The sequence below is a fragment of the Malus domestica genome, chromosome 10 (assembly GCF_042453785.1).
Source record: "Malus domestica chromosome 10, GDT2T_hap1".
NCBI classification, from domain to species: domain Eukaryota; kingdom Viridiplantae; phylum Streptophyta; class Magnoliopsida; order Rosales; family Rosaceae; genus Malus; species Malus domestica.
In genome coordinates this window covers 42,601,644-42,621,462 of record NC_091670.1, presented here as the reverse complement: position 1 = coordinate 42,621,462, position 19,819 = coordinate 42,601,644, and the positions used below count along the sequence as shown (strand labels likewise).

Below are 19,819 nucleotides of genomic sequence, written 5' to 3'. Positions count from 1 at the left end.
CAGATTAGATTAAACCCCGATTGGAATTAACTTGCAGGTATCTCTAGGGTTTGAGCCACCACCCCAAAGGGCAAGAGTTGAGTTCAGTGTTGCTTCCAGGTACCTAGGGTTTTATCCTCCTCCTCCTTCGACTCACTGAAACATTTCTCCGGCTGTAATTTCATCCAATCCAAAACCCCATCACTCGCAATCAAAACATTTGCGTCAAAGATTGATGCTTTTCGAGCTTGTTCATCGGTAAGTGCCCCCATTTCTCTCTATCCTTTTTCATTAAATTCTCGTCGAAAACAGTGAAAGCTTGCTGCTTTTATTCTTCATCCATCAATTTTGGATTAGATAGATACAATATTGTGTGTAGCTAAGTGGGAGAGTGTAATTTCTAGGGTGTGGGAGAGAGGGAGAGGATTATATGGGGAAATCAGGTGGTAGGAAGAAGAAGGGAGCTTCGAACCAGGTCCCGACGGATGCAAATTCGACTCCGATTGTAAACGGTAGTGTTGATTTGGACAATTCGATCTTTTTGAAAAGAGCCCACGAGCTCAAAGAAGAAGGGAACAAGAGATTTCAGGGGAAGGACTATGTGGGTGCTCTGGACCAGTATGATAGTGCTCTTAAGCTCACTCCCAAGACCCACCCGGACCGGGCGGTTTTCCATAGCAATAGGGCGGCTTGTTTGATGCAAATGAAGCCGATAGATTATGAGACTGTCATTGCTGAGTGCACTCTGGCGCTCCAGGTGCAGCCCGGGTATGTCAGGGCTCTGCTTCGGAGGGCGAGGGCGTTGGAGGCGATAGGGAAGTATGAAATGGCTATGCAGGATGTTCAGGTGTTATTGGTTGCTGACCCAACTCACCGGGATGCTTTGGAGATTGCCCAGCGGTTGAGGACAGCGCTTGGGCCGCGCCAGGAGGCTCAGCAGGACCTCCAGAGCCGCCCATCACCTGCTGCCCTCGGGGCTTCTGCTGTTCGTGGTGCTCCAGTTGGTGGGTTGGGGCCTTGTTTACCAGCCCGGCCTGTTCCAAAGAAGGCAGCTGCTTCAGCTGGTGGTTCTGGTATATCCCCAATTAATAGGACCGAGAAGCCTCAAACAAGTTTACCGGCTGAGAATGGACCTTTGAACAAAACCCAAATGCCAAAACTCACATTGAAGCCGTCAAATGGTCCTTCAAAATCTGTTAATCCAAGTAAGGGTAACCTGAAGGAGCCATCATCTTCAGTTTCATTGCCAGAGGCTGCAACTCGTTGGAGACCATTGAAGCTTGTATATGATCATGACATAAGGCTTGCCCAAATGCCTGTGAATTGTAATTTCAGAGTATTGAGGGAAATTGTGACGAAGCGCTTTCCATCATCAAAGTCAGTTTTGGTCAAGTATAAGGATAGTGATGGTGATCTGGTGACTATAACCTCTACTGCTGAACTTAGGTTGGCTGAGTCTTGTGTTGACAAGGTCATTTCAGAAGAGCCTGAAATAGATAAAGCTGACTCTATTGGGATGTTGAGATTGCATATCGTGGAAGTGACTCCTGAACAGGAACCGCCTTTATTGGAAGAAGAGGAGGAAAAACCTGTTGAAACCGAGGGGATCAAGGAAGATGAAAGTAACTCTAATTCTTCACTTGGTGAATCTGTTTTGGAGCCTGCTGATTATGAAACTGATAAGACAGAGAAAGAAGCTCCAAAGGAGAAACCAGGAGCTGCAGAAGATCCCGAGTGCAAGGAATTGGAGATGGATGATTGGTTGTTTGAGTTTTCTCAGCTTTTCCGCAGCCATGTTGGTATTGACCCAGATGCTCATATTGATTTGCATGAGCTTGGAATGGAGCTTTGTTCGGAGGCTCTTGAAGAGGCAGTTACTAGTGAAGAAGCTCAGAGTCTTTTTGACAAGGCTGCCTCAAAGTTCCAGGAGGTGGCGGCGTTAGCTTTCTTTAATTGGGGAAATGTTTATATGTGTGCAGCAAGGAAGCGGATTCCCTTAGATGAGTCTGCCGGAAAGGATGTAGTGGCTACGCAGCTTCAAACGGCCTATGACTGGGTCAGGGAAAAATATTCGTTGGCCAGAGAGAAGTATGAAGAGGCACTTGTGATCAAGCCAGATTTTTACGAGGGGTTGCTGGCACTGGGGCAGCAACAATTTGAAATGGCCAAACTTCATTGGTCATTTGCACTTGCTAGGAAAATAGATCTTGCGACCTGTGATTCTGCAGAAATGCTGACACTTTTTGACAGTGCGGAGGCGAAGATGAGAGTTGCAACTGAGATGTGGGAGAAGCTGGAGGAGCAGAGGGCAAAGGAACTGAAGGATCCAAGTGCAAGCAAGAGGGAAGAGTTGATGAAAAAAAGGAAAAAACAAGGCACCGGGAATGAAGGTGATGCATCTGGTCAGGGTGAGATTTCAGCAGATGAAGCTGCAGAACAGGCAGCTGTTATGAGATCACAGATCCATCTCTTCTGGGGTAACATGCTTTTTGAGCGATCCCAGGTCGAATGCAAATTGGGGATGGATGGTTGGAAGAAAAACCTGGATGATGCTGTGGAGCGCTTTAAGCTTGCTGGAGCTTCTGAGGGTGACATCGCATTGGTTCTGAAGAATCATTTCTCCAACGTTGAAGGAGTGGAGGGGGATGAGAAAAAGGTTCAGATTCTAGGCAGTGACGTTCCTGTTGAAGCCAATAAAGATGATGACATTCTTTCAGGGAAATAAGATCATCTATTTTAACGGTGGCTTCCATGAAAAATCTTCATTTTTTGCATGTTCAGCGTGAGAATAACCGGAGAGAAGAGGTGTAGGTTTTCTGTACTGAATGTTGGAATTCTGGAATGCTTTTTATACAGTTTGAAAAGGTCGGGGGCCGGAATATGCAGCCTTGTACTCAAAAAGATTTTGGGCAATGTTCTAAACATTTTTCTCAATGATGATGACTTGTTAGTGTCGATTTTATGTGCGTAGCGTCTTATTTTTTAGCATTGCTGCTCCGATTTGGCCGACCCCACTTAGTGGGAAAAGGCTTTGTTGTTGTTGTTGTTGCTGCTCCGATTCAGTGCAGCGTGGTATGTAATTGCAATCTTTATCTTTGATAAAGTGAACGTTTTTCGCAGTACTGATGAGTTTGAAGCTTCTACTTTAAGTGCTCAAGGCCTGCTATTTGGTTTGCAGCGTCAGTCATGTTGGATCTGATATATAGCTTGCTCCTCTGCTCCAATTCAGTGCAGTGTGATTTATGAATTCAATCTCTGTTTTTATGATATGAATCTCAGAAGTTGTGAATGCACAATTTGATCTCTCCTTGTCACTTTATCCGTGTTATCGTGCCACCATCCCAATCACATGATTTTACTATAATTTAACATAATGAAAGATTAATTAACTTTGAAGAACATGGTGATGGGTCCCTCGAGTATTAGGCATCTAATTATTTGTATTTGGAATTTATCATTTGTATTTTATATAGATAGATTTCAACTACAAAAATTGTGGAGCAAACATTTGTATTTTATATAGATAGATTTCAACTACACAAACAGTGGAATAAAAAATAAAAGAAAACAAAATAAACCCAAACTTTCTTCTCCCCAACTTTATTTGGCACAAAAGCATAAAACCCATACCCTAATTTTAATTATTTTTGTGCCATGTTCTCGGACGGCTCTCAGAGCTCAGGCAGTTGCAACAGGGGTGGATTCCTTGGCCTTCATAGCTTCAAATCTTGGCTCCTTGGCTTGGAATTTCAGGCCAGAATACAGCTTCATGTAGTCATCAAACACAAACTTGGGATAAGTTGGGGCGTCCTCAGTTTTCTTCTCAAGCACTGCCGGTGCTGGGCTGATGAATGAGTCGTTGCCTGGGTTGTAGAACGAGGCTATCGACATTCTGGTCCCATCCGACTGAGCTATCACCCGGTGCATCACACTTTTGTACTTCCCATTGGTGATCACCTGCATCAAATAATTAAAAGTATACGATTCAGTAAACTTGATAGCGAAAGTACTAGTTATATGTGCATCAAATAATTAAAAGTATACGATTCAGTAAACTTGATAGCGAAAGTACTAGTTATATGTGCATGACGTCTGCTCTTCATTATATATTGGTCGAGAATTGAAATGTATTGGTAACATGTATGTAAGTTTTGTTGACGACAATGATATCAATACATATTGATGACACATCGGACTTCCGTTCCATAAAAAATGGGTAGTCGGGTAACTGGTATACCTCAATCTGGTCACCTAAGTTTATGACAATGGAGTGGTGCATTGGGGGGACATCCACCCATTCACCATCCTTGAGAAGCTGGAGGCCGCTGACCTTGTCATCCTGGAAAAGCAGGATGATGCCACCGGCGTCGCTGTGGGCCCGGAGTCCCTTGATCAGGTCTGGCTTGGGGCATGGAGGGTAGTTGCTGACCTTGGTCCCAAAATTCGGACCCTTGGATCCATAGAAAACCTTCTTCAGATAACCCTTCTCGAGTCCAAGATTCTCACACAGCAAGTCCAAAAGCTTCTCAGCTAGCTTCTCCAGTTCCACTGCAAATTCCTTCATGGTCTTCCTGAAATATCGTTCAAAATAAATACAAGAAAATCAATAAGATATTCTAATACAATCTAACCTACATGGAGGAGATTCGAACTTAAGTGCAACGAGGGGCCGCACGGGTGCTCTAGCCAACCTGACTAAGCCCAAGTATGTGGAAAATTAATTAAGCTTGTTGTGATTAGTGTGTGACCTGTACTCTTCCTCGAGATCAGGGATTTCGGAAATGTTTGAGGAAGGAAGGTGGCGCAAGAAGAAGGTGCTTTCCCAGTCCAAGTCGTGGATTTCGGACTGGACATCGTCGAGGCCTTTGGCTGCCACCATTTCCTTAAACCTTTGCTCCATGGTCTTCTTGTAGTGATCCTTGGTCATCTTCTCCACAGTGTCCAAAAGCTCAGTAGACATCCCATGGTTCACCAGCTTCAGTTATTTACACACAAAAGAGTTAGAAACACATAGAAATGTCATAATTCTACAGAAACTAACGCAGCACCATAAAACTGAGCAACTAGGACGGCGCATTTGTTTTCCGACCCTCTTGCGCTTAGAGACAGATTTACTTTACAGATTTCCCCTCTAAGCACACGAGGGGCGGACGTCTAGTTGGTGCCTCGAGGAGGGATAAAAATAAAAGATCTCACAGCTTGTTGGGTTACCTCAAAGAAACCCCAGTTCTCACAAGCATCATTGATCTTCTCCAAGGTTGCTGCTCTCTCTTCACCATTGACAAGGCTCAAGTCAACAACTGGGAAAGTCGCCATTTCTCTTTGGATTGCTTGGTTTGTATGCTCTGTGTGTAGCCTTTATTTTTGTTGAGTGGAGTACCCATAGCTATGGTGCAATTTATAGCTCTAAAGGAGTGGCAGATCCGTAAATAACTTGGATTTTTTTATATAATCTTTTATGTCGAATTACTAGTTCAAGTCGAATGTGATCTTATCAAAATTCAAATATTTATGGTACGTATTAGAATTTAATCCAAATATACATGGTAAAGTATAACAAGTGAAAAAAAAAATACATCATGTCATTTTCGATTATGAGCATTTGTATTTACACACAATACATATAAATTTTGTATAACAAAAATGTAAATGCACTGTCTAAATGCAAAACATGAGAATCCATGTACCAATTTCCAAATTTGGTAATTGTAGACGGTAAAGCAAAATAATACACTATTAAAGAAGAATTTACAAGTACATATATCTAAGTGTAAAAGGAAATGATAAATCAGAAAATAAAATTAAGATTAGAAATTGAAATAAAATAAATTTAAAAAGAACAGGACTCGAGGAAGTATGTAAGTAGGGAACAGTAAGCACGTCCTGATGGACCCCTACCAATTTTTGTCCTGAGGCTGCGGCCAATGGACCCCTACCACTTTTATATGTTTACTAATCTTCATGCACACGTTCACGTCCGTGCATAAGATATTTTTTTAATTACGATATGTTATAATCGACTTACATATTCTAAATGTATTTATATGCATAAATTAACAAAAGGAAAGTCAAATATTTGAAGTAAATGAATAATTTTAGAGCACGCTAGAAGAAGTCTCTTATAAACCAATTAAAGTAGTTGAATTCACATAATAAAATCGGTCTCTATAGAATTTATAATAAGAATAAAGAAAATAATATTTAATGAACAATTGATTAAATCACATTATTACTAGCCTATTATGATGCTAAGCTCACCCATCTCCCTTAGTGTAGATAATATCGTTTGTTAAAAAAAATCATTTGATAACTAATTTAATCATATTATTATTCACGTGCGAAATACTTTTTTTTATAACCGGCATTACACGCCTCTTAAGATGTTTTGAACGTGTTTAAAAATGGAGAAAATAATATTGAATGAACAATTGATTGAATCATATTATTGCTAGCCCATTGTGAGGCTAAGTTCAGCCCCTCCCCTTTTGTGTAGATAATATCATTTGTTAAAAAAAACAATCATTTGACAACTAATTTAATCACATTATTATCAGCATGCGAAAGACTCTTTTTATAACTGGCATTACACGCATCTTAAGATGTTTTGAACGGCTTGGTGACACCAAAATCACTATTCACAACATCTGATTGAATCATATTATTGCTAGCCTATTGTAAGGTACTAATTTTTAAAAAAAAAAACTTTACAAATTTATCACCAGCATTATGCGCCTCTTAAGATGTTTTGAACACAATATTCATAATTTTTCTTATTTTTTTTATCATATTTTTGTTTCCGCTGTGGCCACCATCAACTTTCACTCATCCTTCCATTTTTTATTCTTTTTTCTCTTCCCACTAATATTTATATTATATTTTATGATGATCAAATTACCAAATTACCCTTGCATTATTTGAGATATTATATTAAGCTGCTTTTGGATTTTTTTGGTTTAGGGGCAATTTTTTCCTAATATTTTTGTCAAAGCCATGACACTAAAACTGGTCTCCGGCTTTATTTATAGAAGAAAAGTTTCTCTTCTTTCTAAATTATCTTTCTCTCACGTTTCCTTTTATTTGAAGGTCACAATCAAGTTTTATAGAGAGAAAGAAGAAGAGAATTGAGCGAGAAAGACAGGAGAGGAGGAGAAAAGTTTTACTCCATAACCATTTTTCCCAAGCATGCCATCTTTTGAAATTACTGTAATTTAGTTTATGGTAATAGTACTTCTTTTTTTCAACGTTGATAGTGGTCATGAACCTCTACTTGAATTATTAAAGTAGCCAGAAACTGTTCGGCACTAGGCGGCTAGACACTGTCCCAATTAATGCCTAGACATTTGAAAATTAAGAAATGGCATCTAGACCTGCTGAGGCGCCCGCTTAGATCGCCTAGCCCACCTAGACCCGCCTAGACACATACCTAGGTTGTGACTTACTTAGACAGAAAATAGATAACTTTCATTTTGCATTTTATTTTTTTCAATAAATTGTAAGAGACGTGTTGTAAACTTAAATGAACACACATTATATGCTTGTTATCTATGTTTTCACTATGTTCTAATACTTCATAATATATATGTCATTCTATTTTTGTAGTTTATGATGAAATTGTTTATATTTTAAGTATAAATTGACACTTATTTACATGAACTATAATAGATTTACATAAATTTGTCTAGTCCGCCTAGGTCCCGCCTATCCGCTAAGCCCCAACCCGCCACCCGACTAGCAACAAGTGTCTTTTAGAACTTAACTAGGAAAAGTGTCTTATGGATGCACAAATGCATGTCCCAAAGTTCCTTTATTAATATGTTTATAGAGAGGGAGCACGTATGTTAATATTTAATTTAGATAAAATTAGAATCCCCTAGCGTCTTTCTATATCATTTAAATTAAACATTCGTGCCTTTTTAAAATTTGATTAAAGTGTTTTGACCAATAGCCACCTCAAGCTAAATTACATGTCATTATTATATTTTTAAAAATTAAAATAATTTTTGAATTTATCATTTTATTTGCATGATGCACTTTTCCTTATTTAGTGGAGATATTAGTAATTAAACTATATTTTCTCTTCTTCCAGATATGTTTTTTCGATCACAATTTTTTTTTGTTATGCAAACATTTAATATTATTTCTTTTTTCAAATAGTTGGTGATCAACATAAAAGCTCCGTGTAATTTTTTTGTGAAATTATAATTTTTTTTTTGTTTTTTTTAAGTATAGTTGTTGACGAATTATTATTAGGTACAATACACTATGTATATATTATTTGGGGGTACATTTGAATTTACAAAAATCATTAATTGGTACGTTTATTTGCAATTTTGGTAAGTTTGATTTGATACATATTGTTAATATTGGTACATTATTTTTATTTTGGTACGTTTTATTTTGTACAAATTGTGTATTGGTACGTTTTTATTATTCTCAATCATATTTTCTCTTAATGTACTAAAAGAAAAACTTATTTCGGTACATTTGATTTTATGGGATTTAAAAATATTTTAAACTATTTTGGAAAGAAAATATCTTAAATCATAGATAATTATTGCTAAATTGTAGCATTATTGTGAAAATAAATTGAATCTAACCATTTTTTTTTTTACAATTATCTCTAACGGAGGAGAGTGTAATCAAAAGGCTGATTATAGAAAATTTGTTACAATATAATGTGCATATAACACCAAAATTATGACATAAAAAAGTTTAATCAAATCATTAAGAGACATGAATGTTTGATCTAGAAAATTCAAAATTGAGGCGCCTATATCAAAAAATCCCTTTAATTAATCATCTTTTGTCACGTCATTATATAGTGCTATCTTTTTACTTATATATGTTACAACATATAGTCTAGATTATGCTCTAGATCAATAGAACATCGATTATATCAATGCTTATATCATACTATGTGGATTGGTAACACTGTAATTACATTTTCCATGTTCTCTTTTTTCGCAATTATAGCTTAATTAAGCAGTAAAAGCCAAAGGAAGGCACGCCACAAAAAGGCAATGCTCATTATTCATCAACAAGAGAGAAGCGTACGAAAAGAAAAAAAGTTACGCCCAAATCAGTGAAAACATTTAGCTTTCGATCGATCATCTGCTAAACAATAGATTACAGGATCTAGAACTAGCTAGTTAACAAATTAATCAAATATTATTTGTCAAATGCATGGCTTAACTAGCCTCCTTGCATGCATTGAACAAAGAAAACGTGATCAAAGAAGCTTGGTGGCTGGCTTGATGCTATGTCAGAGAGAGTGGGCTACTTAATAAGTAATTACCGGTGGTTGAATCTGAATGTGGTGGTTAATTTTCCTTTCAAGTTATAAAACAAGACATTTTTTTATTGTACTTGAAACACGATTACACGACGTTATTTAACTCAACTTATAAACTTATAGCATGTGAGTTTGTTTTTTTATTAATATAAACTAAATGTAGGACAATCAACGGATTCATATCATCTTCGGACCTACGGATCAAGTCATCTTCGCCATTTGATTCAATCTTGCGGTCAAGAATTAATTTTAATTTATCAACTGTGTCACTCATTAAATATTTCTCCTAAAACCAAGGGGTTTCTAAGATTCAACCAAAGACTAGAGAAAATCTATGGGCTGCGAAACATTGAAACTGATTAAGTTGACGAAGCTTGGACGCCTTTGTCCTCGAGAAATTTTTAATTGTGACGGGAATACGGGTAGTACACCACGTGTTTTTATGTAAGTGGTGAAAAAATTTATTTTTTAAGTTATTAACTTTTTAACACACATATCTCACCATTTATATAATGACATGTGGTGTACCATCTCGTGTGCTGATCACACTAAAAAATCTCTTTTTGTCCTCCTCCATCGACGGCTGCATTCCAAATCAACTTTCAACATTCTTACCAATCAAAACCAATTCAAGAAATCCCATCTTTCAACTTTCAACTTTCAACTTTCGGTCTCTGACTCTGTGTCACATGCATGATGTCGCTTAGCAAATGTGTCAATGCCACGACTATTTATTCTTTGTTGGAATTAACCTAACATAAGACTAGTAATATAGTGTCATTAACAGTTAATCACTTAGTTTACATTGACGTGCAAACCCTAATTCAATCAAGTTTACGTTAATTGGTTGTATCCATGCAACCAATTAATAAAGAAATTAGTTTTGGTTGTACATTGGAGTTATGGGTAATTAAGTACTGAAGAATAAGATTAATTAATTAGTGTTTTATTCCTTCTGAAAGTGTGTTTGCGAGCCTCACTTCCTTGAAAGTCATTTTGACCCAACCTGCCCTTTTAATTATGTTTACGAATCCCACTTTATATACCTTTTCACATCTGCATCGATCTTGAACGAAAAAAGAAAATTAAACAAACTTAAACGCAGAAGTAAAATGGGACATCAAAACATGATTTAGAAGGCACCGGACATTTTGGACCCGACCCGTTAATATTAGTATTTGGATGGGTGGATGCTTAACGGGTCACTTTGGGTCAACCCGTTAGACCCGTTAGTTGAGGATGTTTTAGTAATTTCAGCAAAGTCTTAACAACAAAAAATAAACTTTATGAAAAAAAAATTAATAATAATTGTTAACGGGTGAAACGGATGACCCGTTAGTTTGACGGGTCGGGTTCGGGTGACCCTTTAGCTTAACGGATTGGGTTCGGATGACCTGTTAATTTAACGGATCGGATTGAACCCGATTCAAACCCGATAAACACGACCCGTTTACGGGTCTAGAAGGCACGTTAAATAAAAGGCAACGTGAAACTTGAGAACACTTTCAAAGGATAACACATTAGTTAAGCCTTAAGAATGTAAATCATCTCAGAATTTTGTTCCAAACCTGCACGACTGCATGCACCTCAAAATATAGAAAGGTTTGGTCTTATTGATTTGTCATTTTAGTCGTTTAGTTCAAATATATGCTAATTAAGCTTAGTAACGCACAAACCACGTAAGTAAAAAGGTGTAGAACTTAGATATTATTGATCAAGCTTAGAATTCATGCATTTTCCATTAAGGGAGCAGAGCAAAGTACATGCATATACAATACAAATGCATATACAACTGGAACATGATCCCTCTTCGTATATCTATATATGTGACGCTCAATTTGTTGGTTTTTGGATCGTTCCAAATGTTGGAAGTTTTGAGACTCTTGTCCCACATTGGTGAAAACAAGATTCCAAAGTACTTTTATATACTTTTTGTCTTCTACAATATTAGTTATATGTTGGACTACTTGGAATGGGAATTGAGGCTTGGGCCACCATTTCTGTGGATTGGGCTTGATGATTATACCATAATATTAATATTAATTAATCAAGACAAGGGCCTTTGGGCCTTGGGGCCTAAGAATTAAAATTAATCTGATCAATTAGTTTTAATTTCGAATTAAGTTTTTAATTAAATTAATTAAAAACGTTTTGATTAAAGATACAACCTTTTGTAAAGAGTTGTAAAGCTTCAGATACATCCAAAAGGTATTTGAAGAGGTATGAAAGAGCCTATATAACTGGAGTCCTCAGTTCATCATCTATCATCATTTTCTTCTTCCTTTTCTTCCGTACAAACTTTCCAGAGAGAGTAAACACACAAAGCAATTCGTTAGAATTCTATAATCCAGTGCGGGTTGTAGGATTAGGTAGTTGTATCCTGGTCGAGCAGACGTTGTAGAACCACAAGCACAAGAGTGGGACGTAATTACTGTTCGAAGGACATAGCTTTTATGCTAGCCTCTACCTTCTGTAATCAAGTTAGTACTTTTGATATTCTCATATTTAATTTTTCTGTAGTTGTTGTGTATCATTCTGTATTGCAAGTATTTTTGAGTAATAAAATATAAATATTTCAAGTTCTGTATTTCTGTTATTTCGGTTTCTAAATTGTTCACCAACACCAAATTCCATGTCTTTTCTCTTTGTTGGCTTTACGTATATTGTCTTATAATCTTCAAATAATGCAATTTTGGCTGGTTCATTTCGATGAAGACATCATATGCATGCATGCATCCACTCAAATTGATAGAAAACTTTAGCAAATTCATATAATACACAATAACATCGCATGATTAGTTTAACACTAACAATTTGGCATCTCAGTTTCATATTATTTATTATTTAACCATATTTAACATATGATGTAAGATGTCAGTTGATTTCTACGTAAAAAGTCATACTTAACGTAGTCGAACTGTATTACTTATAATTATTTCGGGCTATTGATCTCAACTTTCTTTCACCATACATATGGAAAGTTGCTGGTGCATTACAAGAAATCATTTAGAAAATTGAATCGTTTTCTGGTAAAGCTGAGTTGGTCGCAGAGCCTGGGTACCACCCCAATCGCATTCCATTATACTGCAGGTATGGGTTTTAAAAAGAACAATAATCTATTTCGTTCCGGCCAGTACTACCGAGTTGGCATGACATGTTACTCCATACCTGAGGGAAATGTGGAACCTGGGCTGGCTTCCATCGATCTGTGGTATACATATCTGTCAAACCCTTACATTTTTGGCTCTATATATCCTCCAATTATTATCATCCGCATATTATTGAATTAGGCTTATTTTTAGCTACGTTCTTAGAAGTCGATTTCAACCTCATGTTGCTTTTTGAAATTCAAAAGTTAACACTTTATTTCCTGGAACTCAATTTTAATCTTACTTTGTTTCCTGAAACTGAAAACTGCTACTGAACTTTTTTAAACTCAAAATTCGTTCCACGTTGCTTTGTTTTCGTTCTTTTCTGGTATTTGTCCATTACTCTGACCAACGTCTCATGCGTGGCAACATGTTATTTTGGATCCCATCTATTATACTAATTTACTATGAACCCCACGTGTGAAAATCATGTACTCAATAAACGGTCTATGATTTTTTTTTTTTTAACAAATGATATTATTTATATTAAGGGGATGAAGAGTAGGGCTGGGTTCGGTTCTTATCGGTTCGGTTTTTTGCCAAAATCGAAACCAAACCGAATTTTCGGTTCGGCCCAAATTTTTTTCGGTTTTTTTCGGTTCGGTTTTTTTTTCGGTTCGGTTTCGGTTTTTTTTCGGTTTTTTTGTTCCCCTCCAAAAAATGCAAAACAACCACTGAGAAGGACAGTAATTGTTTTGCACAGGAAACAGGAATGTGGGACGCCTTGGCAGCTTGGCTGATACATGCCAAATGCCATACAAGATTCCCCGAATGCGAATCATATGCAATATGCTTAAACAAACATCAATTATTTATACAGAGAGAGGATGATAGCATCAATCCTAATCCAGATTCACAGGATTCACAACCTACCAACAAGATATTTAATATTAGGAATGTACACATCAAGTTCTTCGTTTTAATATTAAGACAAATGAGTACAACAAAAATGGAGGTAAAGTAGAGCTGCAAGCAAAACAAGCCGAGGGAAGGGACATATCGAAAAGATCTAATTTCTCCAATAACCCTAATTTCCCCAACAGCCCTAATTTCTCCACATCGACAGACACCCCCCAACATACCCAAAACAAATTGCAGTGCATAACCAACATTTCTCACAAATTAATTAAATCTCAACTAATAGTCTCATAGTGTTCAGAAACGAAATTACCCAACCAAATCCAGCATACCCAAAACAAATTGCAAAAACCATGAAATTGAAAAGCTACAGATCAGAAATGGCGAGAGGAAGTCGTGGGTCGCCCGCGGGTCATGGGTCACGGGGGTGAGAGACTGATAGTGAGATGGCATCGGCGAGATGTGAGACGACAGGTCGCAGATCGCTGGGAAGGAAGAAGACGAAGGAAGAAGACGACAGGTCGCAGGTCGCAGGTCAGGGGGGTGAGAGACTGATAGAGAGAGACCCAGCGAGAGAGAGAGGAGGCTCGGCTGCGTGAGATGGTTACTGCTACTGGGTTAGGGTTAGACTGGAGGCAGGGAACGAGAGAGAAGAGAAGGGAGGAATGAAAAAAATAAAAGGTGTGGGTGTGTGGCTGCTAGTTGCTAGGGTTAGAAATAGAAAGGGTTTTGACGATTTCTCAAAAAAAGTTTAAAAACTTTTCTGAAATCGGGAGGCATGAGGGTTCGAACCCATGCGCTGCAGCTTTAAAATTTTCCCTGAAACCAACTTGACAACAGGTTATATTTTGTTATGATTGTATGACTGAACTATTTATAATATTGAAACAAATAATTAAATATATATATATCGGTTCGGTTCGGTTTGGTTCGGTTTCCGAACCTCAAAAACCGAAACCGAACTGATCAAATTCGGTTCGGTTCGGTTTGACAGTTTCGGTTCGGTTTTTTTTTCGGTTCGGGTTTTTTCGGTCTCGGTCCGGTTTGGTTTTCGGTTTTTTTCGGTTTTCGGTTTTTTGAACCCACCCCTAATGAAGAGTGAACTAAACCTCATAATAGGCTAGTAATATTATGGTTCAAGTTTATCTTTAACAAAAATCAAACCTAAAACATTTCATTAATAAATGAAAAAAAAATATGACTATACTGTGGTACTAATTATCAATTTCTATGCTTATTAGGATTGGGATTTGGATCCTCTCCTAAGCAAAGGGTCTGAATCCTCCTGACCAGATAACAAGGGCCATTGAATTTTGATCCAATAGGTACAATTAGGAAATCCCTCTAAAAATTATAATAATTATAACCGTTGTATCAAAATACAACCATCTATATTATCTAGTCAGTAGGATTCGGACCCCTGCTTTGGAGAGGATCCAAATCATTAGGATTGCTCGTATAAGATCCTTGATGTGATGAGGTAATATATCAATTGATCAGGTACATAATAAAGTGGACCCTCCCTGAAGAGATTCTTTCTTCTTTGATCGTGCAAAAATTTGACCGGTAGCTCATTCGGTCATGTGATTGAGAATTTGGATAAGTCATAAATGGGGTCCATCCCGCATGCAATGTTATGGGCGACTAGATTCATATTTGATTATCATTTCGAACACAAAAGAAGAAGAAAAGATTCATATCACAAGATTGTGATCAAATTTGTTTTGCCATGTAAAGTTGTCTACTCATATTATGATACATGCTTGAGTTAATAAAATCATGCGATAATGTGATTATTGTACTAAAACAAAAACAATGAAAAAAAGAAGATAATCCATCGCCAAAAAAACAAGGGATTTTTGTTTTTTTTTATTTTTATAAAAATTCAAAAATATACAACAAAGCTTGGATTCTTTTTCATGTGAAAAAATAGGTTGAACACAAGATAGCTAGATAGCATTGTGCCATACAAGTCATTCTCTATATTCGTTTACTATATATCATAAGTTTACCTATATTTTTTACTTTGGTCAAAAATATATAATTAATAGAAGGGCATCTCCTTCGAATTGCTAGATCCAAATTCCGTGGTGCTATTCATACGTGATTTAGGTCAATAAATTACGATTGCACATCAGAGTATTTGATTAATTTGGAGATAACATCGCGATGAACTTCTTAATAATGATTTGATGGTAGGTTGAAATTTTCGAGGCTTCCTCAAATGCATGCCAAAAGTATACACATTTAAGCTACACGTGAGAACAAGAGTTGCTAAGTTGTTTGTTCTTACAGAATCCAACGACTCTTGTTCTCATATGTAACTTAAATATGCACTTTTAATACGTATGGGAAAAAACCCATTGAATCCCCAGCGGTAACCAGAAGATGATAGAACCGAAGGACCTAGGCCCAACTTCGTGCAACATTGGACGTTTTTCTATGGGCTTGGAAAAAATAACACATTATCTTAAGCCCACATAAATGGATTCGCACAACCACCAATTTCTGCCCACCAACTTATAAGTTGATGGTAGTTGTGGTTGGTCCAACCCACCCCAAATGTTCGTCAAGATTCCATTTGAAACACAAACAAAAGCCAACGTTTCAAGCTTATTTTTTAACGACAAATTTAAAAGACGACAGTTGCTTTTGTTTTAACAAAAGCTTCCTTGTACATGTGCCTCCAAAGAAATCAAACATGTTTATCTGACAATTAGCTTCTTCAGTCAAAGGTAGGGTTAATATTATATATTTTATGAGAACAAAGCATTTACGTTTCTGTTTCTGGTGCCATTGGGACAATATTTCAAGAAAATAATGCATTGTTACTATTGTTACGTAGAAAAAAAAATATGTGACTTTAAATTATATGTACAAGTGATGTTTTACTTAAAGTCATATAAAGTGTACCGGTCGAAACTCAAACTTATTATATAACGACTAAAATAACATGTATTATTACTTACGAAAATTAAACGTGTGATAGGGGATAATTGTTTTAAGAACGTGAGATACCAATGCCATCACAAGAAACATAACTTCAAAATAAAAAATTACCATAAAAATGTACGCAAAATTCACATTGTACGCTTCAAGTTGCAGAAAAATAGGGTGATAGAAACACTAATTAAATTCAAGAACCCCATATTACATGTGAACAAATTGAATTGGATTTGAAAATTCCACCATCAAAGTTTCAACAATGCACCAATGTCGAGGCACTTCCCACAAACAATCACATCAAATATTTTCTGGTTTTTTTTGTTATTTCTTTGATCATCCAATCAAATCGGACGATCATTAGAATATATCGAGGATCTCGAGGATCGAACGGTTGCAGAGGGGACAGGAACCTCGATTCAACCACACTTCCCTCGAACACACCCTGCAAAATGTGTGCCCACATGGGATGAAAGCCGCGCCTTTTTTCCTTCCCATGCACACGCAGCACATCGAATCGTTCCCTATCCCTCCCTCCGCTGCTTTTTCACTGTCCGCCGTCGCGCCACCGCCAAACGCGTCGCAGCCGTCCATCTCCGTCTCCTCAAGCAGCCTCATCAGCGACACTCTCATCGGCGTTCCCGGCGCCGTTGTTCCCGTCCTTGCATTATCCGCGGGACCCACCGACCCCTCTCCCTCCGTATCCTGCGGATCCCGGAACTGTCGCTCGGCTGCCAGAGCGGCAGCTAAATTCATACCCGACCCGTTCGAAACCGGAGCAACGCAATCCGGATTCCAAATATTAACCGGTTCAGCCTGGTCCACAGTTATAACCACTCGTTCTTGTGGCGGAAGATTTTGCGGGTCTTGATCTTCCTCATCCTCTGTGGCGCCAATCGCCGCCGTCCGTCCGAAGCCCCAGGTGGCCCCACAGCATCCGAACCCGTTCAGTCTCAGCCGTTGCTTGAAGCTCCGCCTGCCCAAAACCCCCCTAGCTTCACCCGCGTCGTCCATTTGCTCTCTCAGAACCTCGAGGACCGTCCTCGCCGCCCTCTCCCGCCGCACCGCTTCCTGCAATAACAGACTGAGCTGACTCATTCTTCAACAAAGGATTCAAAACCCACCACAAAAACCCAAAAAAAGAAAAAAAACAAAGATTCAGAGAAAGAATTGTTGCTGGGGAAAAAAAACGTACAGATTGGGATTAAATGGAGCGGTCCAAGTCCGACTCTGTCCATGGAGAACCCGTGAGCGTCTTCAAGAAACAGAACAAAAGCACTTGTGGGAAAAGCAGGACTGCAAAATAAGTTTCGGGGGGATTCTGAAAACTGGGTTATGTAAAATGCGAGCTGAGCGCCAGCTCTGTCGTTGAAAAAAGGGATTTTGGGGTTTGAAAAAAAGCAAGAAAAAGGGACAAAACAGAAGAACAAGAAGAAGAAGGAAAGAGGGCAAAATGATGACTTCCAGAGAAAGCAATGGTTGGGAATTTTTAAGTATAAAAATTTATGTTTGTTTTGTTTTCGGATAGAGAAAATTATTGGTTAGTTGTATTTCTTTTTCAGGTAGTTTAGTTGGGTTTGGGTGTTGTTCTTTGTACGCGGGTGGAGGTCGTCGCCGGCGAATAATAAAGTCAAAAGTCCTGTAAGCCGGCGCGTCACTCGATGCTCTCTGCCAAGTGGCACTACCTTCTCTCGCCTCCTTTCTTATTTGAACGGTCATAGTTAAACCACGTCAACATCATATATTAATTTTTTTATAGCAAGAGAAAGACAAAATAAAAGAATGTGGGAGGGGAGAGAATTATAGTCCCACATTTCTATACCACCTTAGGAAATGAAGAAGAAAGACTTCTCGTATACCACAATCATCATTTAATTAACTGGTTTTTTCTCAATTATTAGTTTATTAAATAATGAACTAAATTTAAAAATCTGATTAATTCAAATGATATGGCTATTCACATCAAATGCCACCTAAGAAGGTATGAAAATGTGGTACAAAAATATGATATAAATATCATTACTCTTAATTTTTAGGAAAACTAATGAAAATGGCTTGAAAACTTTGAGTTTTAACGATAAGAACAAAATAAATAGTAAAGTGAATAGTATCATGATTGATTTTTTAGTGTAAAAATATGATTTTTTTTTTGTTAAAATGAACAGTAGTGCGAGTTTTTCGTTAAAGTTATCTTAATTTTTTTGTTTTTGTTTAGTAATACACGCAACAATTTTTATTTTCATATAAGAACGATTTAAAGCAAAATTCATAACCATTTTTTATTTAAAAAATGAGGACAACTGGTGGTAAGCTACGGTTATCCATCCATTCTGGGGGCTGGGAAAACTCACAAAGACATTTCAACCTCCCATTGACCACAATCAAGCAGACTCACCGGCTTGGAGTCTCGAATCCGAAATCTTCCTTTTTTTTTGTATTTTGGGAGTCGAAATTTTCGCCCTCACCACTGGGCAATTTGTTATGGTTAGCACAATTCATATGCGTAGTGCACATGGTAAAGTCTCATAGCTACAAGTTAATCAAAAACTTATTCATGCTCAAATACGTAAACTTACCAAATTAAGCACAAAGGGGAAATTAAGTTCAACCCAACTCATATGTATTTCTATAAAATCCCTCTAAAATCGGAAGGCAACTTATATGAAGTTGGAGAGATTTTTTAATGTGTATGACATACGAAATGAAACACCACATATTCTTATATAATTAGAATTTTTTTTTCTTCTAATTATACAATGATGCGTGGTATTCTGTTAAAAAAAAAAGGTCTTTGCTAAAGTTGGTGTGAGTTCAATCATTATTTGATATGTGCAATGATGTGACTAAAAAAAGTTTGTCCCTCTACCAATAAAGCTCTTTGCATTGATTGCGCTCAAAAGACACAGATGCAATTGAGAACAACTTTGCAATGCAAAGCACAGCTGATTAATTAGTAAGTCAAAATAATAATGCTGATTAACCTCAATGCATAAAAGGGAGAAAATCATTCCAAAGGCTAATGTAATAGTGTGATTGATAATTTAATAACGTGATTTCGCAACGTAGCAGGGCTCATGCAACTCTGTATTGCTCCGATTTGGTTGGTTATGTAGCATAAGTGGTTCCGTGAAGAAATTGATGTTTTTTTATAAAATCAGTTAATAATATAAAGAGTAATTTAACTATTTATAAACACTTGCAAGATTCATTTTCTCATCAATGTAGGATTCACTCGTAACACCATGCTTGAACCTCGATTACCATCTCATAATTATAAGGATTAGGGGCATTAACTGTGTTCTTAATTTTGTTAATCCTAGTGATTTAATTTGTAATTTCAGTGGTCAATATTCGCTGGCAAGTGGCAACCATGATTGCTGAAATCCTCATTATTTAATTAACAATTTTGCACGAAATTCATTTTCTACCAATAATGTATTCGGTCTTTTGATAGGACCAGGCTCCTCTACCATCCCACTTCCTATACATTCTTATCCCCTTCTATTTGTGTGGTTACGATTAAGTCATGTCACTGTTATTTTTTGTCTTATTCTCTTTATAAAAAAATTAATATAAAATATTGATGTGGCTTAATCGT

At 37.2% G+C, this 19,819-nt stretch overlaps 3 protein-coding genes across 4 annotated transcripts; 1 reads left to right on the top strand and 2 right to left on the bottom strand.

The window, feature by feature from the left end:
- Positions 1 to 36: 36 nt before the first annotated feature.
- On the top strand, positions 37 to 3,101 carry LOC103446761 (protein CLMP1-like). The gene is made up of 2 exons (XM_029087630.2): positions 37 to 237; positions 384 to 3,101. Exon 2 carries the CDS (start codon positions 410 to 412, stop codon positions 2,702 to 2,704), a length of 2,295 nt encoding a protein of 764 aa, XP_028943463.2. The 5' UTR covers positions 37 to 237; positions 384 to 409; the 3' UTR covers positions 2,705 to 3,101.
- A 556-nt stretch (positions 3,102 to 3,657) lies between these two features.
- On the bottom strand, positions 3,658 to 5,295 carry LOC103446762 (1-aminocyclopropane-1-carboxylate oxidase 1). Its single transcript, NM_001294118.1, is given in 4 exon segments — positions 3,658 to 3,936; positions 4,217 to 4,550; positions 4,728 to 4,954; positions 5,191 to 5,295. Coding segments are annotated over 4 exon segments (945 nt in total).
- An 11,098-nt stretch (positions 5,296 to 16,393) lies between these two features.
- On the bottom strand, positions 16,394 to 17,950 carry LOC103422474 (E3 ubiquitin-protein ligase APD1). Of its 2 annotated transcripts, XM_008360535.4 has the most exons (2): positions 17,417 to 17,950; positions 16,394 to 17,292 (listed from the first exon to the last, which is right to left on the bottom strand). In XM_008360535.4, exon 2 carries the CDS (start codon positions 17,233 to 17,235, stop codon positions 16,582 to 16,584), a length of 654 nt encoding a protein of 217 aa, XP_008358757.3. In that variant the 5' UTR covers positions 17,236 to 17,292; positions 17,417 to 17,950; the 3' UTR covers positions 16,394 to 16,581. The 2 variants fall into 2 exon arrangements, with proteins under 2 accessions (XP_008358757.3, XP_070662817.1); XM_070806716.1 differs by having other exon boundaries at positions 16,394 to 17,537.
- Positions 17,951 to 19,819: the final 1,869 nt, after the last annotated feature.